Source organism: Globicephala melas, chromosome 3 (genome assembly GCF_963455315.2).
Source record: "Globicephala melas chromosome 3, mGloMel1.2, whole genome shotgun sequence".
Lineage (NCBI taxonomy): Eukaryota > Metazoa > Chordata > Mammalia > Artiodactyla > Delphinidae > Globicephala > Globicephala melas.
Genome location: NC_083316.1, coordinates 119,449,344 through 119,474,770, shown reverse-complemented (window position 1 = coordinate 119,474,770; position 25,427 = coordinate 119,449,344). Strand labels below are relative to the sequence as shown.

The 25,427-nt window shown below is 36.1% G+C and overlaps 1 protein-coding gene across 9 annotated transcripts in view; it reads left to right on the top strand.

Moving 5' to 3' along the window:
- NR3C1 (nuclear receptor subfamily 3 group C member 1) overlaps positions 1-25,096 on the top strand; it is a 669,693-nt gene extending 644,597 nt beyond the window's left edge. For 8 of the 9 annotated variants that reach the window (XM_060296389.1, XM_060296390.2, XM_060296394.1 and 5 more), the window contains 5 exons: positions 5,607-5,885; positions 6,373-6,517; positions 10,369-10,499; positions 21,178-21,335; positions 21,916-25,096. In XM_060296389.1, coding sequence (XP_060152372.1) covers positions 5,607-5,885; positions 6,373-6,517; positions 10,369-10,499; positions 21,178-21,335; positions 21,916-22,068 — 866 coding nt within the window. In that variant the 3' untranslated portion in view covers positions 22,069-25,096. The remainder of the gene's footprint in view (positions 1-5,606; positions 5,886-6,372; positions 6,518-10,368; positions 10,500-21,177; positions 21,336-21,915) is intronic. The other variant, XM_060296395.1, reaches the window with a different exon arrangement.
- The last annotated feature ends 331 nt before the right edge of the window (positions 25,097-25,427 follow it).

The following is a 25,427-nucleotide window of genomic DNA, read 5'->3' as shown; positions in this document are numbered from 1 at the left end:
CAGACTTGTTATTTTGGAAAGACTAATCTTGTCGAATATGGTGATATTAGAGGGAGCATGGAAACCATGTGGTTCTTTTGACAGAAGAGAGACTGTTGGTGCTATCTAATACACACTGTGTGTATATGTTTTTAAATATAAAGTAGATTTATGGGTGTGACTGTAGTCTAATTCCCCAAACCAGACACTCAACATTATCTTCTCAGGTCTTCATATTACTTCAATAGCAAAAAAGACAGATTAAATTAGTCTTTTCTTCACCATGTTTTACAGACCTTCATGACACACCAATCACTTTATTACAGAGTGTCAACATGTTAAACATTGCTTTAAAGAAAATGATAGCTGGGACTTCCCTGGTGTTCCAGTGGTTCTCTGCGCTCCCAATGCAGGGGGTATGGGTTCAATTCCTGGTTGAGGAACTAAGATCCTGCATGCTGCACGGTGCGGCCAAAAACACAAAACCCCAAAAATATTTTAAAAAGAAAAAAGAAAATGATCAATGCCCATCTTCTTGTAGGTGTTACAAAAGCTACAGAGATTGATTACACATTCATGTAGAAGTTCACTTTCAGTACCACAAGGATAATTTCTTCTTGTTACCAAAAAACCCAGATAGTTATTCCTAACTTTCTTACATATCACATCTCTGTGCATATTCTAGTTTCATTTTTCTGTTCTCGTCACCATTTAAATAAATATATATTAGCCCGTGTCAGGTTTTAGTGCTTGGTTTATATATTTTTTTCTCCAGCCCCAGTTTTTCTACTTTCCTTTAATCCCCATGTTTTCATCTCAGCTATTTTATATTTAGAAATAAGTTTACTCAAAGAACAAGCTCAAATAAAATTCTGTCATATCACTAATATAGTGTGGTTGCTTACCCAGTAACATTTTAGATGCTTTCCCAAATACACATCAAGCTTTACTTTGATCTTTGGAGCTTTAAGCTCTTTTGAGCAATTCCTCCCCTATCCCAAGTATAAGGGAATTTTTTTATTCAAAAGAAATAAGATATATCACCTATAAAATAATGATTCTGATGGACCAGGCTAGTAAGTTTGTCCCATTTCTCCTCCTTCTTACAATTTAGTAAAAGCTGTAGTGCCCTTTGCCTTTACCTCACCGGAAGACCAAGGCAGCGAGTGACATCTCATTTTCTCTGTATTATCAAATATACCATCACTGCCATTTCTAATCAGGTCTTCTGTTGAAAAGTCAACTTTTTTGAATGAATAAAATTTAAACGTACAATTTAAACTAAGCTGCAGTTTCTCAAAACACTGAAATAAAAAACCACACGGCATGCTTCTATAAGTTGTCATATAAAATATCAGAATACTGGGGAAACTAGCCTTTGTCAAGAGCTACTACATGCTAGTCTTTGATATACATTCTTCTACTCAAAGAGGTTATTTTGGACCCTCATATTAAAACCACCTTCAAGTAGAACCAAGATTATTAACCTCATGTCCACTTACACTACACAGTTCTAGTTTGTTATTTAATCATATATTAGCTATTAGGTAGCACATATCGTGCAGTTGATAATGTAACTCTACTTGTAGAAAAATTTAAAGGAAGGCTTTAAAAAATCTAATAGAGTTTTTGTGTATATGTGGTTTTAGTGTGAAAGCCTCACTTTTGTTTTTAATTATTCCAGTATATATAAAACTTTTATTTGGAGTAGGTATGTGTGTGTCCCAGAAGTATTTGGTGGGCAATAATACTTAATAATACTTAGTACTTAAGCATGAAACACATGGCTGAACTACATTGTTCTTCTTCGTTTTTCTTTAAACAATCTTTAAAAATGTTCTCTTGTTCATCCGAGTGTTTCCCCTAAGCAGTTTCATGATAGCCCTCTCAGAGTAATTTTGCAGAAGCAGTCACCTCTCTCAGAGCCCAGTGCTCTCCATAAATGTAACTTAGTACTGCAAGTGCTGTATTTTGATACTGTTGCTCCATACCAAGTGACTCTCAAGATTTATTTTAAGGCAACCTTCTTCACTGCTTAAAGTGCCTGGCATTTGAGTACAGTAAGTTTTTTAATGGTGATCCTAAATGTTTTTTCATTTTAAGGTGTATTGTAATTATTCCTAATTATAGTTTTATTTTTGTCATGAGGGTCAAGTGGAACTTATAGGCAAGGAGGCTTATGGTATCAGATTTCATAACTAACATTTTTAAGCTAAGTTTTAAGCTAAATAAGATTTCTTTACTTTTCTTAAGAATGAAATGGAGCTATCACAGACTCGTGAACACTTCTGTAGCGATCATATATTGACTGCTAATCTCCTGTATGCTCCAACGGGTCAGGAGCTTAGAGGAAAATCTTATTAACTAAATTGTGATTAAAAATAGTGATTGCTTAACTAATTCAGTTAACGACTCCTTGCCACAGTTATGTGAAAATAGTACAGAGTCAGCACAACACAGTTGGGCTCAATAGGCCTTTCTGAGCTTGAAGCATCAGTTCTTAGATAAGCAGTAAGAAATTAAACTGATTATATATTTATATTGAGTACAGAAGATGATTTTTTACCTTTGATCTTTATTTTTTTACGTTTTTATTTTTTATTGAAGTATAGTTGAATTACAGTGTTGTGGTAATTACTGCTATACAGCAGAGTGACTCAGTTATACATACATATGCATTCTTTTCATATTCTTTTCCGTCATACTGTATCACAGGATATTGAATATAGTTCCCTGCGCTATAAATTAGGGCCTTGTTATTTATCCATTCTGTATGTACCAGTTCGCATCTGCTAATCCCAAACTCCCAATCCAGCCCTCCCCCACCACACTCTCCCTTGGCAGCCACCAGTCTGTTCTGTGTCTGTGAGTCTGTTTCTGTTTTGTAGATAGGTTCATTTGTGTCCTATTTCAGATTCCACATATAAGTGTTATCATATGGTATTTGTCTTTCTCTTTCTTAGTATGCTGATCTCTAGTTGCATCCATGTTGCTGCAAATGGCATTATTTTGGGGTTTTTTATGTCTGAGTAGTACTCCACTGTGTACATGTACCACATCTTCTTTATCCATTCATCTGTCGATGGAGACTTAGGTTGTTACTGTGAACAGTGCTTCTATGAACATAGGCATGCATGTATCTTTTTGAATTATAGTTTTGTGTGGATATATGCCCAGGAGTGGGATTGCTGGATCATATGGTAACTCTGTTTTTAGTTTTCTGAGGAACCTCCATGCTGTTTTCCACAGTGGTTATACCTACTTAAATTCCCACCAACAGTGCAGGAGAGTTCCCTTTTCTCCACACCCTCTCCAGCACTTCTTATTTGTAGACTTTTTAATGATGGCCATTCTGACTGGCATGAGGTGGTACCTCATTGTAGTTTTAATTTGCATTTCTCTGATAATTAGCAACGTTGAGCATCTTTTCATGTGCCTATTGGCCATCTGTATTTCTTTGGAGAAATGTCTATTTAGGTCTTCTGCCTATTTTTCAAATGGGTTGTTTCTTGTTGTCGAGTTCTATGAGCTGTTTGTATATTTTGGAAATTAAGCCCTTGTCAGTCACATCATTTACAAATATTTTCTCCCAGTCTGTAGATTTGTCTTTTCGGGTTTTTTTAATCGTTTCCTTTGCTGTGCAAAAGCTTGTAAGTTTGATTAAGTCTCATTTGTTTATTTTGGTTTTCATTTCTATTGCCTTGGGAGACAGACTTAAGAAAACATTGGTACGATTTATATCAGAATGTTTTGCCTATGTTCTCTTCTAGGAGTTTTTATGGTGAGAAGACTTTAAAATCCTCCAGTTCGTCCTTGTCCTTTCTTCTTTGTTTTAATGTGGAGTGTAGGAACACATATTCTAGACAAATTTAAAGTTATGGTTAATTGAAGTTTTTACCGTACTGTTTCAGTATATTGACTGGGGATATGCATGTTCTTGTTTACTTTGTCAACAGCCAAGTACATTCCACGATTTGGAGATCTGGGTGTCAGTGAGATACCTTTGGTTGTTTGTTTAAAGGGTTTCCTTACGTGTAGGAGCTCTTCCTTTTTTAAAACTTTATCACTCCTCTGTAGACTTGGACTATGTGAATTCAAAATATTCTGCAACTGTATTTTACCACCAGTTGTGGCAATGATCATTCTTATACAGCGCTTAACATGTGCCAAGAACTGTTTTACACATTTTATATATTTTAACTGACTTAGTTATCAACGGACCCTATGAGGTAGGTACTAATATTATCCTCATTTTACAGAAGAGGAAACTAAGGCCCAGGGAATAACTTGCACAGATACCCAACTACTCAGTGGCAGAGCCAGGATTATATTCAAACATGCTGGTTTCATATTTATGCTCTCTCTACTACTACAGCATAGTGTATCTTCAATAGAGCGTGGTAAAATAAATTAGAACAGATCTATCGTGATCCTGTTTCTCTGTTTTGAAATGTTAACTAAAAATTCTTAAATGTCTCAGCACAGAGCACAGTAAGAAATGGGACCATTCTATTCAGTGTAAACAGCAGGGTTTTTTCCCTTTCTAACACTGTACATTGAGATACATAGTTCTTGCCACCACATCTGTCCTCCACAAACTAGGTACTTTGGCATTTTAGGGACAGAGGATCTAATAGTGATTAGCATTTACTTCTTCTTCTTTCATACAAATTACATTCCTTGCCCTTCCTTGGAGTTCTGAGTGCTTTCTCTTTAGGAATACTAAAATTCTTTTCTTGCCTAATATTTTTATTTGTCACTAGAACAAGTAAATTCAAGAGTGAATACTAAAAAATCTATAGAATCCATGCTGTAATTTGACTATACTGTTCCAAACTAAGTCAAAAATAAAAGATGGTTTTAGTTACTTTATATATTACATGAAAATGGATACTTTAGGCTTACAGAGTCATGAATATAAATCTCTCATAAAATGGAAATTATCCACTGGTAATTTATGTAAAGAAATTTGAAGTTTTTGTCTTCATCTCCACAAAGGTTTTTAAGTCCCATATAGTATCCATCATATAAAGGTAAAAAGTAGATTCTTCTGCTGTTAGAACTAACACTGTTTGTTTTTAGTGTGTGATCTCCTATGTCATCTTACTGTCTTGATAAGAAGGGGACTTTGTGCAAGCGTATAAACGGTATCACTGTCTTCATTACATATACCCATAATTAGATTAACCGTAAGCCACAGTTACTAGTCTGGGATTACAAACTGAGATTCTTTCTTTCAGTTGATAATAAAAGTAATTTGCTTTGTATAACTAATGACAGTTTTTACTTTGGAGAGAAACTGAAACAGAAATTACTTTATGGAAGAATCTAGGTGAGTGATTTGTTTATATTGTTTTAACATAGTGTTGTAAGACAATTTGATATAAAGTATAACTATAATGAAGAATGGCTTATCTGTAGAGGAAATTAATAAATGAACGGTTCCTCTTGATCCTTTGCTTTCAGGCAAAAATGTGTTTTTCTCTTATCATAATTGCTAAATAAAAGATTTCTCCTCTTTCAAATTAAATAGTTGCAGAAATTAAAATACCTCTTTAATGAACTGTGCTGCCCAGATTTTCCCATTACAGCTGATTTCTGTGTATTTTTTTTTAATATACCCACAGCTCGTAAAACAAAGAAAAAGATAAAAGGAATTCAGCAGGCCACTACAGGAGTCTCACAAGAAACTTCTGAAAATTCTGCTAACAAAACAATAGTCCCTGCAACGTTACCACAACTCACCCCTACCCTGGTGTCACTGCTGGAGGTCATTGAGCCGGAGGTGATATATGCGGGCTATGACAGCTCCATTCCAGATACAACTTGGCGGATCATGACTACACTCAACATGTTAGGTGGGCGGCAGGTGATCGCAGCCGTGAAATGGGCAAAGGCGATACCAGGTAAGATGCAAAGATAACGCAACTAAGGCACAAGTCTTAGAATCTTTTAAATAAAACATTCGGGCTTTCTATCGCCCTGGTCCCATGGCCTCCTGCCATCCCCACTCCATCAAGGGGGGAAAGGGTATAAATATCAGGGGAAATTTTTTTTTACCTTAAATTCACTGAATGAGTATCATCCCAGGACAGGACTCTTGGCTTTCTATTTTACTATTTAGTATAGCATTTTACTATTTAGTCCATATTTACTCACATAGGCAAAAGGTGACAAAAATTGGCAACTCTTATTACATTGAATGCTTTTAAAAAGTACTGAGGGCTTTGGTCTTAACATGTCAGATGACAAAGGAAAACCTGTGCCCACTTTGTGCTTCCTTTCCTCTATCTGTTAAGAGTCCTCCAAAACTGTCTTTGGCAGTTCCCAGAGAGACGATCTTCTCTTTGGCAACTAGAATGTTTCCTCATACCTTTATTCCTCTTAATTCAGGATTCAGGAACTTACATCTGGATGACCAAATGACCCTACTGCAATATTCATGGATGTTCCTCATGTCATTCGCCCTGGGGTGGAGATCATACAGACAATCAAGTTCCAACTTGCTGTGTTTTGCTCCTGATCTGATTATTAATGAGTAAGTCATTTGTGAGTCATTTTCCTTCAGGACTGAATCAATCCTACCAGGTATCTTGGAACTGGGCAAACTTGAAATAGAGTTTATCAATGCTTAAGGCAGACCAAGTGTAATGCAGAGCAAATTACACGTGGCATTATTACTGTAATTTAAGGATATTTTTTTAAATAGTGAGCATCGCTTTGGGTCAGTAAAGTCTACAGCAAGTAAAAAGGAATCTTACTGTGGCCTTGTTTTAATTATGTAACCCTACTTCAGAAAGGAAACAGATGCAGTGTTTGCATTGCATGATGCAATTCATACTGATCTTGCTTTCAGCAGGGACAATTACAGATGGGGATGACAGGTATGGACCCAGAGACAAGAGGTATCTCTTTGCATGGCAAGGCTCACTCAATGTCTGTGACTTGGAAAGAACATGGGAACAAGATTTTATTTTTAAATTTGGGAGAGAACCAACCACACTTTAAGATTTGATCAATCAGCTATTCTCTAGTCCTCTAGGCCTGTGAAATACTTCAGATATCCATTCCCCCGTACCCATTGCAGTTGTTGTTTTCCGCCTCCAGTTTATCCTCCATCATGCTAAGTTTTTCTTCCTAATGCAGTTTGATCATATAATGGATCACCCCGACACACAGGTGTCTTCAGTGAGCACTCAGGGCACACTCAGCATGGTTTCTGGCTTTCCAGAATCCAGCCTCACTTTATCTCTCGTTGTTCTCCTTCACATACTCTTTGTTCCCACTCAGCGTGATCTGTTCTTCATACATACCCCTAGCTCATGATGTTCATACCACCATGTAAAACCTCTCTGCTGTACATCCCTAGCTCTTATCCCTTTCTACCTTTTTGTACTCACAGCTTATTTCCTTTATTAGAATGCAAACAGGAGAGTCACACACTCACATATACCTACCCATTGGTCTGGGCACAGTGAAAACTGAAGGAGATTTGTGTTCATGTGAAAAAAGATAGAGATGTTAGAATTGTGAGCTCTGGGTGCTCCTGACTCTGGGTGCTCCTGACTAAGAATTCGCAAAAAATTAATGAAATCTTAAACCACATTATTAGAATAATAGTCTCGTTGTACTCTATGTGAGTTAACCCATCATTAGTAGTTTGTGTTCAGGATGCCATATTAAAAGTAACAGTGACTGTAAATATGTCCAGAGTGGCAAGGAGTTTGGAAATTAACATCAGCTGATGAACAGAGGATGAATGGAGGAAGGGGAAAAGGACACTTGAGAACACTGAGGACAGCCTAAAAAGACATCCTGTGAAGATAAAGCAAACATATTGTTTTATCTGTTGGGTATGCCAGGCATAAAAAGAACAGGTAGAAGTTATACAAGAGCATCTATCTGAGCTGAGCTGAGTGTGAAATGGGAGGGGGCTTGCCTGATGTAGTAAGCTCGAATTATTGTATCTATTTTAGTAGAGACTGGATGGTGCTAGCTCTAAATATTTTAAAAGAGGCTGAATTATTGAGTTAGACTTGGGGTGGTTGCTCTATTGGTAATACTTATTTTCCAGCACAGTATTCATTGAATCATATTTGAGTACTTACCAAGTGCCAGACACTATTTGAAAGCTTGAGCTATAAGAGATGAGGCCCCTGCTCACATACTGATGAGGAAAATCAAATAAATGACCAAAATTATTTCAGAGAGCCATGACAGAATAGTGTGGGGGGAGGGGAGAGGGTATAGGCTACTTTAGATTTGGGGACCACAGAAGGCCTCTCTAAAGAGCTGAGTGCTAAATAGTACAAAGAACAGCTTATAGGAAAGGTAGGGCATCTCAGGCAGAAAAGATGAGTACAAAGGCTGGAAACAACCTTGGCATGTGTAAGGAACTGAGAGAAAGCCACTGAGGATGTTCTATGAGTTTAGAGAAGTGGACAGGGACCGAGTCAAGCAGCATCTTGTAGGCCATGAAATAGAGTTTAGATTTTATTCTCGGAGCATGAAGAAGCCAGTGCGCGGGAGAGGGGGGGTTTCAAACAGGGGAACATCAAATACTTACCACACTCCTAATTTGTGCCTGGTACAGTATTAGCAGAGAACTACAGCAGAGAACAAGACAAACAAAGTTCCTGACCTTTATGGCTTACACTCTAGTTGAGGAGACACAGATAAGCATCAAATAAAGAATCTCAGACTGTGATGGAGTTTTTACTAGAGAGAGGCCTTTTTCAGATAGGGTGGCTAGTATTTGAGCTGATGAGACCTGAAGGAGAAGACCAGTCTTCATAGTGAGAAGAAACAGGACAAGAGGCCTGTGAAATATGTACTATAATCACACTCTTTGTATTCCAAGAAGGGGCCATATCTCTGCCGTCAGTTGGTAGGCACTGCCATGTGGTTCACCAGACCAGATCTCCACACATACTCTTCTACTTTAAACAAAGAAGTCACCTTGACTATCTGTTGCCAAAAAAAAAGAGTGCTCAAAACCACTGCATCACAATTTGACAAGATTTTAAGTTGTTCGATCAAATTTAACTGATAAAAATATGTAGCTTATATGTATATTCAGAGACATTTGAAATTTCTTAGTACTTGCTCCTCATTTCAGAATCTGACCATGCTTGCTTAAAAAGTTAAAAACATGTTGACTGGGCTTCCCTGGCGATCCAGTGGTTAAGACTTCGCCTTCCAATGCAGGGGGTGTAGGTTCGATCCCTGGTTGGGGAGCTAAGATCCCACATGCCTCGCAGCCAAAAATCCAAAACATGATCAATGTTGTAACAAATTCAAATAAAGAGTTTAAGAATGGTCCACGTCAGACAAAAAAATCTTTAAACCAAAACAAACAACATGTTTGACTACATTTACTCTTCTTAGTCACTTGCAATTTGAAGTCATTTAATTGTGATTAAAACTGTGAACAGGTTTATATGAAACACCAGCATATCCTCTTTTATAAAATTAATCTAATTCAGAGTTTTTATTTGGGGGGGGCACTCAAATTTAGACTTAAACAGTTACAGCATAACCTTATAGCATAACCTGGTATTTCTTACATAAAGTAGGAGTTAACAGAAATTTTTTCTCAGTGTTCAACTTTATTGGAGGATAAATGGCTTACAGAAACAATAGCTTTTAAGTGGGCATTCTTATTTCCCATTCTTGTGTCCTTATGCTGTTGTGATAATAATCATCTTTTTTTTTTTTTCCTGTTAAGTCCAAGATCACTTTCTGTCAGAAAATTAAAAAAAAAAACAAAAAACAGCTCGAAGTATTTTTAAAAGCATGAATGAGGCTCAGTTTCAGGCTCTTAGTGTCATTTAAAAAGTCTGAGACTCTATTTGAAAATCATAGATGTGATACTAACTGTTGAGAATCCTAACTGAGAATTCATTTGGGGTACCTTTAGTTGGAAGAATATTCAGTTTCATAATGTCAGTCAGAGGCAGATTTTGGGTATCAGTCAAGTTCTAATTCTGACTCTCTACATAACTGTAAACAGTATCACATACAGTTGTCTTTAGAATGGAATACTGTGAAAGAAAATACCGTTTGATTTTCAAATGGGTAGGATTTAAAACTGTGTTGTCTAACTGGACATATTCAAATACTACCATAAAACCTTTATTTAAATGAATAACTGGTAATAAATTCTGTAGAAATAAATTATTATAAAATACTTAAATAAAACAAATGTAGAAAAATAATTTCTCCAGTATATTAAGGAAAGTTTTCCAAAATTCTAATCCAGAGAGAATTAGCATTAATTGCAATAAGTTAGGTGAGTTCATGGCTTTGCAAAATAGAACAAAAAAGTACTTTTTTGGGGAACAAGAATTATTTCTTCCTAACTCAAACACTGATATTTGTCTTTCACAGGCAGAGAATGGCTTTACCCTGCATGTATGACCAATGTAAACATATGCTATATGTTTCCTCTGAGTTAAACAGACTTCAGGTATCTTATGAAGAGTATCTCTGTATGAAAACCTTACTGCTTCTCTCTTCAGGTTGGTAGAACACCTACTCTCTTCTAATATTCACCTGAATATTCAAAAGCATAAAATATAGAAGTCTAGAAACAAAGGTTTGTTTGTATGTATACAAAGCACTAATAATTATACCAAGTCTAGTTTCCTGCTAGTCAGGTACCTTAGATTTTCATAAATGTAAATTTTAGAAAGGTACAGCCAGTGATACCAAGATTCATAAGATAGATAGATAGGTATCATGGAGAAATGGAGAAGTATATGAATCACATGGCAAGGAGGAGGCGGGCTCTACCGACCTGTAATATCTACAGCCTTCTTCCTTCCTGCAACCTTTGACAATGCCGAAGACACAGAGAAGGAATGCCAACAAGAATGATTTTTGTTTCTCTACTACACTGTTATTTGGTGACAAATTTTAGTTATACAATGAGTACTACTGCGTATAAGAAATTACGGATGAGACCTAATAAAACTTAAAAGCTTCTGCACAGCAAAGGAAGCCATAAACAAAACGAAAAGACAACCCACAGAAAGGGAGAAAATATTTGCAAACAAAGTGACCAAGAAGGGATTAATCTCTAAAATACACAAACAGTTAATGCAGCTCAATATCAAAAAAACAAACAACCCAATCAAAAATGGGCAGAAGATCTAAATAGACATTTCTCCAAAGAAATACAATGAAATGGCCAAGAGTCACATGAAAAGCTGCTCAACATCACTGATTATTAGAGAAATGCAAATCAAAACTACCATGAGGTATCACCTCACACCAGTCAGAATGGCCATCATCAAAAAGTCTACAAACAGTAAATGCTGGAGAGGGTGTGGAGGAAAGGGAACCCTCTTGCACTGTTGGTGGGAATGTAAATTGATACACCCACTATGGAGGACAGTAAAAAGTTTCTTGAAAAACTAAAAATAGAGCTACCATATGATCCAGCAATCCCACTCCAGGACATATATCTGTAGAAAACCATAATCCGAAAAGATACACGCACCCCAGTGTTCACTGCAGCACTATTTACAATAGCCAAGACATGGAAGCCACCTAAATGTCCATCGACAGAGGAATGGATAAAGAAGATGTGGTAATACACAACAGAGTAGAGTATTAGCCGTAAAAAAGAACAAAATGATGTCATTTGCAGCAACATGGATGGACCTAGAGATGGTCATACTGAATGAAGTAAGTCAGGCAGAGAAAGACAAATATCATATGATATTGCTTATACGTGAAATCTTAAAAAAAATGATACAAATGAACTTATTTACAAAATAGGAATAGAGTCACAGATGTAGAAAAACTTAACGGTTGCCAAGGGGGAAGCAGGGGGAGGGATAAATTGGGAGATTGGAATTGACATATACACACTACTATATATAAAATAGAAAACTAGTAAGAACCTACCATATAGCACAGGGAACTCTACTCAATACTCTGTAATGGCCTATAGAGGACAAGAATCTAAAAAGAGTGGGTATATGTATATATACAATATAACTGATTCACTTTGCTGTACAGCAGAAACTAACACAACGTTGTCAATCAATTATACTCCAATAAAAATTAATTTAAAAAAAGAAATATGGGAGAAACAGATATAACCTACAAAAGGTGTGCTTGATTACTATTAGAAGGTTGGTTAATGCAGCACTGGAGCTCGACTGCTGGACAGAGGTATTCTATCTAGAGTTTATAGAACAATCTTGAAAGTTTAGATGAAGTTATTGGTGTATGAACTTCAGTGAGACTACTTTCAGCTAGCAAAGGCATATTAGAAAACTTCTGAAAAATAGAGTATCTTGTCTATCTTAGTAAAAATACGGCATTTTCAACAAAAAGAAGCCTTCATTCCATTAGTAACTGTGGTTTCAAAGTTGCTGAATAACTGTAAGCTGTGGATGCTCACATGACTATATCTATTTAAGCTTTTCCAAAGCACACATCAATATTAATACCTTCGTACTATCTTCATTTTACGAAACGTTGTTTATTTAATGTCACTAGATCTAAGGAATATTAATATTTCAAAGTAAGAAAAATACTCATTTTTAAGGTTACCTGTAGCAGTACTCTTGTTAAAGAAGTGAGCTTGATGTTGTTTGAGGAAACAGTTAAATTTCTGATCATGAATCATTTTGATTGGTAATATCCATGTACAGGTCAGTGCTAAGATACTAACCTTACTGGTAAAAAATGATGCTTTAAGTTTTATACATTCCAGACTCACTGAGCTATATGTTTTTGTTTTTTTTCATTGTAGATGATAAGAAAAAGTAAATTGAACCAGTATATATCACTGGTTCTTTAAAAAAAAATAAAATCAGAAGAATGAAAATACATACCTTAAGATATAATTAGACTTCTACTCTGACAGAACACTGATAGGTATCCTTACCTCCTGCTAAAAAAATGCTGGACTAAAACTTTGTGCAGGCAGGTACTGAGAGAGGTAAGCTGCACTCTGAAGCTAGCTTTCTCTTAGAGGATATTTGCAAAGCCTGGTAAATTAGTATACTTAGTAAGTTTAAAGACAAGTGCAACTGTAAAAACAAAACAAAACAAAAAACAATGATGGCTCTAAAGGCAGATTAGACACATCTGAAGAGACTTTAATCTGAAATACATATCTGAAGAAATTAGCCAGAATACAATTTTTAAGATGCATATATATGTGTGTATACATGTATTCATATTTATATATGTGTGTGTTATGTATGTATGTAAGTGACCAATGATAAGAGGCATGATTGAGCGAGGAGGTCTAAAACAGTGCTTCACAACTCTTTTCGTGTCAGTGCTATAAAAAATAGCATTCATACATAGCACAGTGAGGTAAATGAATAAGGCTACTTGCAGCCAGTGGCAGCCAGCATAACAGACATTACCAACACATTTGTAACCCATTCATAGCACACCGGTTGAAAAAAGCTCTGGTCTTATTATAATCATCAGAGATCCAAAATGAAAGGTGAAAAGATAGAATGGCTGAAAACTTTCCAGAACAGCAGCAATTGAAGAAAGTGGAGTAAGTTTTTTCAGAAAGCTAAGGAAAAAAAACCTGAAAAATGAGGGTGGCTTTCCAGTTTCAGCTCTCACAGTTAAACAGCTTGGCAGTTATCACTCCCATCCTCACAAATAACTAAAAGCTGAGCAAACTGACAGTCAATGACTTTTTTTTAGATCCATCAGTGAAGTAAGGTCACAGGGCAAACCACTACCTGAAAATCTGGAGAAACAGGCAAATACAGAGCAGCCCAGCCAAGATCAGCTTTCTGGAAGCAGAAGCTACTGGAGCCAGTAACATAGGAACACTTACAGTATTTTTTATGAATTTCTGGAGACCAAGTGAGGAATAGCTGGCAAGTTAATAAAAACTCTGGGGACCCAGTCTTAGGGGGTTGTCCCCCACAGTTTTCTGGGGTTTACCTCCAGAAGCCCCAGCAGGTTTTCAAGGTGAAGATCAGAGAAGGATTCCCTCATGTTTCTGACCTGGAGAAAAGGGGCAAATAGATAATTCCAGCCCCCTGTGTCTCATGTAAGGGAGGAGAAGGAGGGAAAAAAAGGTTCAGAAGCACGTCTAAAGGTCAGAGCCTACTGACTCAGGCCTACTATAATTAATTAAGAAAAAAGAAAAACCTGAGATTTAACCATAAAAGTATAAAACACTCCACATCCCCAACACCTTACAACCATATGAACAGAGTTCCAGTATAATCCAGAATTACAGCTGGGAGAGCTACAGAACACAGCTATTTAAAGAAGGTGTTCTTAGGGAAACTCCAAGACAACAGGGGAAAAAAATAAGAACAAGGAAATTAGAGGAAACTGAAACCTCTTAACACCTATAGCTTCAGAAAGCCTTAAACACAACTGCTCCTAGCCAGATTAAAAGCCTAATTAATTACCTCAGTTCTGATATGTCATATCCAGCTTTCAATTTAAAACTACAGTCTGGAGAGAAAAGCATCAAAACCAGACTCAGACATGACACACATGTTATAATTATCAGATAGGGAATTTAAAATAACAACAATTAATATATTAAGGGCTCTAATGGAAAAAGTAAACATATAAGAATATATGGGTTTTGTAAGCAGAGAGGTAGAAACTCTAAGAAAGAATCAAAACGAAATGCTAGAAATTAAAAATACTGTAATGAAAATGAAGAGTGCTGGGCTCATCAGTAGATTTGACACAGCCAAGGAAAAGAATCACTGAGCTTGAAGATACCTCAGTAGAAACTTCCCAGACTCAAATGCAAAGAGAAAAAGGAATGAAAAAAATGCAACAAAACATTCAAGAACTGTGAGGACAATTACAAAAGGTGTAACATACAAGTAATGGGAATATCAGAAGTAAAAGAAAGGAAGGAACAGAAGAAATATTTGAAGCAATAAAGGCTGATAAATTTCCAAAATTAATGACAGACACCAAAGCACAGATCCAGGAAGCTCAGAAAATACCCAGAAAGATAAATAAATAGCAAAAAATCTATACCTAGGCATATTTTACTCAAATGACAGAAAACCAAAGACAATAAGGAAATCTTGAAAGAGGCCAGAGGAAAAAACAGCTTGCTTGTTCCTTATAAAGGAACAAAGATAAAAATTACATTAGAATTCTCATTAGAAACCATGCAAGCAAGAAGGTAGTGAACTATTTAGTGTTGAAAGAAAGAAAAAGATCACCCATGTAAGATTTGGTGTCCAGTGAAAGTACCCTTCATAAGTGAAGGCAAAAGGAAGACTTTCTCAGACAAGAATCTGGGAGACTTAGTCGCCAGAAGACCTGCCTTGCATAAAATGTTAAAGTAAGTTCTGCTGAGGAAAAGAGATTAATTTAGTTCAGAAACATAACATTTCATTTTTCTTCTTAATTGATCTAATAACTGTTTAATAATAGCAACAGTGTATGGGATAATTATAACATATGGATAAGTGAAATGAATGTCAGCAATGTTAAAAGGATGGGGGTGAAGAATTCGGAATACTGTTTTAAGGTTACCTGCACTTCCTATAAAATAGTAGTGCTATTTGAAAGGAGATGTAGATTAGTTGTAAATGTACATTGCAAACTCTAGGGCAGCCACTAAACACAATTTTAAAAAGAAGTAATAATTGATATACTGAGAGGAGAGAAAAATAGAATCATATGAAACACAATAAAAACTAGAAAAGGCAGAAAAAAGGAAATAACAGTGAGTAGAAAACAGTCACAAACACGTAGATATTAATCCAGATACCTCAACCACTTTAAATTTGAAAGGCCTAAGTATACCAATAGTCCTTTTTTTTTTAAAATGAAGGTCAAAAGAAAATGTGCCACCACAGATCCTCAGTAAAGTAATATTAAAGGATATACTTAGGCTAAGGAAAGTAATCCCATCTTTAAAGAGGGAAAAAAGAACAGAGAAAGTGGTAAATATTTAGATACATTTAAACTGACACTGTATAACAGTAATCGTGTCTTTGGGGAGTTAAAAAATAGAACTAAAGCACACAATAATTACATACATGCAAGAAGGCAAGAAGGTGGGCTTCCCTGGTGGCTCAGTGGTTAAGAATCCGCCTGCCGATGCAGGGGACTCGGGTTCGAGCCCTGGTCCAGGAAGATCCCACATGCTGTGGAGCAGCTAAGCCTGTGCACCACAACTACTGAGCCTGCGCTCAGTAGGCTGCGAGCCACAACTAATAAGCCCACGTGCCACAACTACCGAGGCCCACGCACCTAGAGCCCCTGCTCCACAACAGGAGAAGCCCACACACCGCAACAGAGTAGCCCCCACTCGCCCCAACTAGAGAAAGCCTGCGCGCAGCAACAAAGAGCCACTGCAGCCAAAGATAAATAAATAAAATACATTTATTTTTTTAAAAAGGGAAGTTTGGTAAGTTAAAAATGAGTTTAAATTTCAAGGATGACAACAAGAAATAGAAAGAGTGTACAGAGTATACAAAGTACATACCAAACCATGAGTGGTTGGGGGGAGAACATGGTAAGAAAAACCAATCCAAAAGGATAAAAGAAATGAGAGGCCGTGGGTGGGGAAGCATAAACAAAGGCATGATAAGAGGAAGTAACAAATAGATGGTACAAATAAATTCAAATATATCAGCAATTTCATTAAATATAGATGGACTAAATGCTCCAAGGCTCCAAGATATAGAAAGTGCAAGACTGGATTAAGAAAACAGTCCAACTTTGTGCTATTTATAAGAGATATACCTAAATAAAGATGTTGAGTGGCTGATATACTATGCATAGTGTAACCCAGTGGTGGCAAACTTTCTGTAAAAGGGCAGATGGTAAATGTTTTCAGCTTTGCATACAGTCTCTGTCAGTAGTACTCAAACTCTGCCCCTTGTGATGTGACCACAGTCATCAACAATACTTAAGGAGAACAGGCATGGCTGTGTTTCAGTAAAACTGTATTTACAAAAACAGGCTGCAGGTAGTGGGTCATTGCTGACCACTGCTTTACCCAAAAGAAGGCTGAAGCAGCTACATTATTATCAAAATAGACTCTAAGGCCCCCCCAAAACAGTTCTATATTTAAAGACACTCATTAGATAAAGCATTCTACTCACCAGGAAAATAATTCTGAATATATGGCCCTGAACTACATAAAGCAAAAATCCCAAGGATTATTGGGGGTAATTTGGAATGGATGAAATTCTTTTAAATATAAATACTGAATAGGATTTCTCCCCTAATTATTTTTAGAATGAGGACAACCAGCAGGGAAAATAATTTATAAATAAGCAGTCATTATTTTAAAAATTAGCAATAACTAGATTATTTGTAATATAATAATGTGTAAAAATTAACCCACTTTAAACATGGCAGTGATAAGAGTATCACTCCTGATTAAGTGGCCTTCATTTTCACACTAACACTGACATCTCAGAAGTGTCGACTTTGCTTTATGGAATCAGGACGTTTTCATATGTATTCTTTGGTCTAATCCTAACCAAAATCCTATGAGTGATATACCACATTAAAAAATGAAGGATAAAAACATATGATCATCTCAGTAAATGTAGAAAAAACATTTGACAAAATTCAACATCCATGGGAGGGAGATGCAAGAGGGAAGAGATATGGGGATATATGTATAGCTGATTCACTTTGTTACACAGCAGAAACTAACACACCATTGTAAAGCAATTATACTCCAATAGAGATGTTAAAAAGAAAAATTCAACATCCATTTATGATAAAAACTCTCAACAAACCCAGTATGGAGATAGGGTACCCGAACATAATAAAGGCCATATATGACAAGCCCACAGCTAATGTCATACTCAGTGGTGAAAAGCTGAAAGCTTTTCCTCTGAAATAAGGAATGAGAGACAAGGATGCCCACTCTAGCCACTTCTAGTCAACCTAGTACTGGAAGTTCTAGCCACAGCAGTTAGGCAAGAAAAAGAAATAAAAGGCATCCAAATCAGAAAGGAAGAAGTAAAACTCTAACTGGGGTCTGCACATCCTGGGTGGTCTAATTATTACTGCCTGTTTAATTGTAATCAATAAAGCTATTTGAAAAAAAATTTTTAAGAGTTGTAAAACCCTCACTATTTGCAGATTATCTAATTTTATATATAGAAAACCCTAAAGATGCCATCCAAAAAAACTGTTTGAACTAATAAATTCAGTGAGGTTGCAGGATACAAATTCATTTTACAAAAAATTAAGAAAATAACTCCATTTACAGTTGCATCAAAAAGAATAAAAAACATAGGAATAAATTTAACCACAGAGGTAAAAGACTTGTACACTGACAACTAAGATGTTTCAGTGAAAGAAACTGAAGGAAATAAAAATTAAATGGACATTCTGTGCTTATGTATTTGAAGAATTAACATTGTTAAAATGTCCATACTGTTCATAGCAATCAACAGATTCAATGCAATCCCTATCAAAATTCCTCTGGCATTTGTCACAGAAACACAACAAACAATCCTAAAATTTGTATGGAAGCATAAAAGACCCAGAATAGCCAAAGCAATCTTGAGAAAGAAGAACAAAGCTGAACACACGCCCTGGTTTCAAACTATATTATAAAGCTGTAGTCACTAAAACAATATGGTACTGGCATAAAACCATTCACATAGATCAATGGAACATAACTGAGAGCCAAGCAATACAGCCGTGCGTATACTGACAAAGGAGCCAACAGTATACAATGGGGAAACGACAGTCTCTTCAGTAAAGATGTTGGGAAAACTGGACAGCTACATGCAAAAGAACAAAACTGGACCACTATCTTACAGCATACACAAAAAATAACTCAAAATACATCAGACTTGAACATTAAGTCCTGAAATCATAAAAGTCCTAGAAGAAAACATAGGCCGTAAGCTCCTTGATGTCCGTCTTGGGGTTGATTTTTCGGATTGGACACCATAAGCCAAGGCAACAAAAGCAAAATAAACAAATGAGACTATATCAAACTAAAGAGCTTCTACACAGCAAAGGGAACCATCAACAGAATGAAGAAGCAACCTACCAAATGAGAGGAAATATTTGCAAATGATATATATATCTGATTAGGGTTAATATCCACAACATATAAAGAACTCATACAACTCAATAGCAAAAAAACAAATACTCTGGTTTTTAAAATGGGCAAAGGACCTGAACAGACATCTCACAAAGACATACAAACAGTCAACAAGTACCTAAGAAGGTGCTTAACATCATTAATCATCAGGGAAATGCATGCAAATCAAAACCACACCTTACATCGATTAGAATGACTATTATCAAAAAGCCCAAAGATAACAAGTGTTGGCGAGGGTGTGGAGAAAAAGGGGACCTTTGTGCACTCTTCAGGTAATGTAAATTGGTGCAGCCACTATAGAAAACAGTGTGGAGGTTTTTCAGCAAATTAAAAATAAAACTACTGTATGATCCAGCAATTCCACTTTGGGGTATTTAACGACAGGAAACAAAATAAGATATGGAAAAGAGAAGTGCACCCACACGGTCACTGCAGAATAATTTATGATAGCCAAGATATGAAAACAGCCTAAGTGTCTGCTGATGGATGACTGCATAAAGAAAATGTGGTATATATATTCGCTGGAATATTACTCAGCCATAAGAATGAATGAAATCTCATCATTTGCAACAACGTGGATGGACCTTGAGGGCATTATGCTAAGTGAAATAAGTCAGAGAAGACAAATACCATATAATCTTACTTGTATGTGGAATCTAAAAACAAAAGCTCATGGACACAGAGTACAAACTGGTGGATACCAGAGTTGTGTGTGTGTTGGGGGGGTGGGTGTTGAGGGATGGGAGAAATGGGTGAAGGGTTTAGAGAGTACAGACTTCTAGCTATAAAATAAATAATTCATGGAGATGTACAGCAGGGTGCCTACAGTTAATAATATGATACTGTATATTTGAAAATTGCTAAGGGTAAAATCTTAAAAAGTTGATCACAAGAAAAGTTTTGTAACATTTATGGTGATGGATGTTAACTAGACTTACTGTGGTGATCATTTTGCAATATATACAAATATTGAATCATTGTGTTATACACCTGAAATTCATGTAATGTTATATACTAATTATATCTAAATTTTTTTAAATAAAAAATTTTTTTTAATTCACTGAGAAAGAGTAGGAAACGGGCTCAGGGAGGTTATACTCAAGTCCACAGGGCAAGTAAGAATGAAAAAGACTTCCTTCTCCTGAACCCACTGCTTTTCCTCTATTCCAGCATTTTCTAAGATGTCAGCAGCAATGAAGTTTTAAGTTTGGGAAACAATGTGTTCCCCTCCCTGGAGAGTGCATCATTATAGCTCTGAGAAGTCCTGAAATCCAGAAATCTGCCTAACTTTGTATTACACACTTAGTTTTGTTAAATTCTGACCATCAAATCCTTTTTTTCCTAATCATCATTAACACAGAACCAGAGTTCCTAGGAGCACACCTTAAGAAATGTTAGCATGCACAAAAGTCATAATCTCTGCAAGACTAAGTGAAACCATGGTTAACAGTCTGTTCACAGTCCCTCTTAACTGGTATCATTTTTTGAAGAGTAGTGTAAAAACCTGATTTTATACCAACTTTATGATCCATGAGGTATTTTCTATATTTCTGTACATAAGGAAAGGCAGATATTTGCTCCCCAGTAAGGCATATATATAAGCCACATAAAAAAATCAAGTTTCTTTTTAGATTGGAATTGTACCAACTCAGTATGTTAACACATTGATTAATAAAATGTATTGCATGCTGATTTTAAGGTCCTAATTGACTGGTGATATCACAGCTATTCCAAGATGTAATTGGAAGAATAAACACTGTTTTGTTGAAACTGTCTATGTCTGTACTAGAATTAACTCAAGGGCAGAATGACAGTCAGTGTATTATTCATTTGGTCTTCAAATTAGCTTTGTGAACTAGGGGGGAAGGTGTTTACCAGCTCCATTCATAGATGAGAAACAAAGTGATAAACCCAAAGTTAGTTAAGTCTTCCAATTTTCTATTATCCCATATTCTCTCATGGCTGTATTTTCATAATCCTTCGAAAATGCTTATGTTTTAATGGAGTGCATTAAGAACAGATAGACTGTGTAAACCATGAAATGTGCTACTACTAAGAAATGCCCTACTTACATAAATGAAAAGTTATCACAAGAAAATTCTTTAATTGCTTACATCTTAACCTTTTAGTTCCTAAGGAAGGTTTGAAGAGTCAAGAGCTATTTGATGAAATTAGAATGACCTACATCAAAGAGCTAGGAAAAGCCATTGTCAAGAGGGAAGGAAACTCCAGTCAGAACTGGCAGCGGTTTTACCAACTGACAAAACTCTTGGACTCCATGCATGATGTAAGTGTCAAACAAAAATCCAAATATCAAGAGACATAAAGTATGTCCTGATTAGTGTATATAATTGTATACCACTAGTTGTTGGGGTTTTCTTTTTTTTTTCCCCCATTTATCGATTTTCGTGATGGTTTGATTTCAACCTATAAAGTTCAGTTTGGCACACGTTTCTCCTAAGGCCAATTATGAAATACTATTTCATCTAATTATGCGCATCTAACATCATGATGCTAGTACAGAATTTAACAGCACTGTTTTTTTTTTAAAGGTAGAATTCCTTATTTTTGTATGAATTTATCCAGTAAGTTCGAATGTGTCCTTCATATACTATGGTACTGCAATTCTTCACGAAATACTTAATTCCATATAATTCTATATACAGTTAAAGAAATTCAATGATTTTTGGTACCTGAGTGCTCATTTTATTTAGGTAAACTTCTTTTTCACCTGGGGAATTCCAGCAGAGATTGGTATATCTAAGTCAGAAATTAAAAAAAAAAAAAAAAAAGAGGCCAACAACAAGCATGAGATACCCCTACTGCTAATTTTTTAAGACTGTTCATTACTATATATTCTCTTGCAGGTGGTTGAAAATCTCCTTAACTATTGCTTCCAAACATTTTTGGATAAGACCATGAGTATTGAATTCCCAGAGATGTTAGCTGAAATCATCACCAATCAGATACCAAAATATTCAAGTGGAAATATCAAAAAACTTCTGTTTCATCAAAAGTGACTGCCTTAATAAGAAAGGTTGCCTTAAAGAAAGTTGAATTTATAGCTTTTATTGTACACACTGTCAATCTGTCCTGTAGCAGTTTTTTCTTTTTTTGTTTTTGTCTGGTTTTGGTTTTTGTTTTGTTTTAAATACGCACTACATGTGGTTTATAGAGGGCCAAGACTTGGCAACAGAAGCAGTTGAGCCATCACTTCTCAGTGATGGGAAAAGTAGAAAGTGATAGTTGGTGGATCCCAGAAATTAGAAACAATAACATGGGGGTAAGCTCCACTTTCAGAGAAGGGTGGCACCTAAACCACCAGTGCCTGAAGTCTGCGTGATGAACTTTCTGCTCATACTTTTCACAGTTGGCTGGACAAAATTTTCTAGACTTTTTGTTGGTGTACTTTCCCCTGTATAGTTAGGATAGCACTTTTTGATTTATGCATGGAAACCTGAAAAAAGTTTACAAGTGTATATCAGAAAAGGGAAGTTGTGCCTTTTATAGCTATTACTGTCTGGTTTTAACAATTTCCTTTATATTCAGTGAACTATGCTTGCTCATTTTTTCTTACATAATTTTTGTATTCAAGTTATTGTACAGCTGTTTAAGATGGGCAGCTAGTTCATAGCTTTCCTAAATAAACTCTAAACATTAATCTTCTGTGTGAAAATGGGTTGGTGCTTCTAACCTGATGGCACTTAGCTATCAGAAGACCACAAAAATTGACTCAAATCTCCAGTTTTCTTGTCAAAAAAGCTCATATTTTGTACATATCTGCTTCAGTGGAGAATTATATAGATTGTGCAAATTAACCGTCCTAACTGGTGTAGAGCACCTAGTCCAGTGACCTGCTGGGTAAACCATGGATTACAAAAGACTAATTTAAAAAAATCTAAAAATAAAAAAAATAAAACTACCAAGAGGCCCTGTTTGTACCTAACACCCTATCTCTGCAGCGGTTAGATGGCAAGAAAGTTGGTAAACTGTCTTTCAGGACCTTTTGTTGTAGTTCGTATAACTTCTTAAAAGTTATGATTCCAGATAACCTGCTGAAACACAGCTGAGAAGATTTTAATCTGTCCAAGTAATTCCTCCCACTAAACTTTACGCCCCCCCGCCCCAAAATCTGTAATATGGCAAAAGTGGCTAGACACCCATTTTCACATTCCCATTTGTCACCAATTGGTCTTTCTTTCCTGGGGGTACAGGAAAGCTCAGCTACTGATTTTTCTGATTTAGGACTATATGTCAGACTTCCGTGTTCGTAAAACTATACATCCCTTAAATCCTTATGTGTGCCATGGAGTTCAACAAAAGTCATGTGAATTTCTCCTCCTCACTGTTGAGAATAATTATCATTTTAAACAAGATAGAAGCTGTAGTAGCCCTTTCTGTGTGCACCTTACCAACTTTCTGTAAACTCAAAACTTGTATTTACTAAGCCACAAGAAATTTGATTTCTATTCAAGGTGGCCAAATTATTTGTGTAATAGAAAACTGAAAATCTAATATTAAAAATATGAAACTTCTAATATATTTTTATATTTAGTTATAGTTTCAGATATATATCATATTGGTATTCACTAATCTGGGAAGGGAAGGGCTACTGCAGCTTTACATGCAATTTATTAAAATGATTGTAAAATAAATAGCTTGTATAGTGTAAAATAAGGATGATTTTTAGATGAGATTGTTTTATCATGACATGTTATATATTTTTTGTAGGGGTCAAAGAAATGTTGACGGATAAACCTCTATGATTTATAATGTGTGCGAGCATTCATACAGGCAGCAGTGGGCTCAGAAACCAAACAGGTCTGCTCTAGAGGAAGAGGGAAATGGAGACTGGCCCTGTGTGCTGTGAAGGTTCGTGAGGCTCCGTCCCATTGAGGTCAGAGAGGAAGTAACCCTCTGCCTCCCAGAATGGCCACCCTTCTCATTCCAACAGTGAGTCTGTCCGCGCAGGTTTAGTTTACTGAACCTCCCCTTGCGCTAAAGTGTGTAATCAGGGGACAGAAAGGCGGTGCTTACACACCTACAGGCACCATCACGTACAGCCTCTCCAACAGTTTAATAAAAACAGAGGCTTTAGAAGTTTGGCAATAATACGCATAGAGGTACCAGCAATATGTAAATAGTGCAGAATCTCATAGGTTGCCAATAATACACTAATTCCTTTCTTTCCTTACAAGAGTTCATTTCCAAATGAGGACATGTTTATGTTTTCTTTGAATGCTTTTTGAATGTTCTTATTTTTCGGTATTTTAGAGAAATTATTTAATAAAAAATGTAATCATTTGCTTTTTGAATGCTCTCTAAAAGGGGCTATTCCTTTGTAATTGTTTAAATTGATCTCAAAGTATTTTAAAATGGTTTGTAACCCAGCTGGATGTGAAATTTTTGGTGCCTAAGAAATACCGCTTGAATATTATCATCAGCGACAGTGTTACGTTTCAGAAAGAGCTTCTGAAAGATAAATTATTATTCATTTATAGAACGCTGCAGAAAGCACATCACACGGGAATCTGGACTTTAGCCCCAACGACCTTGGCTCCCCCAAAATAGAGCTCAGTGAATAAAAGATATGTGCACTTTGTGGTTAAAAGGAAATGGACTGACACTCAAAACTATAGGAGGCTGTACATTAAATGGAAAAAGAAGCTGTGACAATTTAGGATATGTGGGAAAGAAGAAATTTACCTGAATTATGTGTGAGTATAATTATGGATTTAAGTGAAGAAAGCTATGGTGCTATTTGAAAGCAGCTTCATCTTCTATGTATGTGGTATCTTGCCATCCCAAGCTGTTGACGTTTGTAGTAATTTCAGCGAGAGGTGACGTGCCTAGGTGACTCACAACAAATCTTGAAAAGTATTTTTAATTACTGGTGGAAAAAAGTGACCCTCTGTATTTTTAGGCCTTGCTATGGGATACTATACAAGTGCTTTGGGATATGTATACCCAACTGTCTAAAACTATGAGGGAACCCTAAAAGAGCACCTTCCTTCTGGAAAAAAAAAAAAAGACACCCCAAAAGGAAAACTAGCATGATTAGTGTTTATGAAGAGCTTAATATTTAGCATAGGATGAGCTCTGGATATGCATATAAAGGAAAGCCAGCCTCACTTCAGAACTGGGGGATGGGAGAATGAGCAATTCCAATTTCACTTATCTATCTACACAACCTATTATCGTTAAGTCTTATCATTTTAGTTCTCTGTTAAATATCCTAAAAGTACATCACAATGAGATAAACAATATTATTATACTTTGATCTGATAGAAGTCAAGAACTGTGGCAGCCCTCAGTGAGATTTTGATCTTGGTGGATCACCCAAAAGACTGTAGCTGTAGAAGAAAGTGTTTTTCTGTAC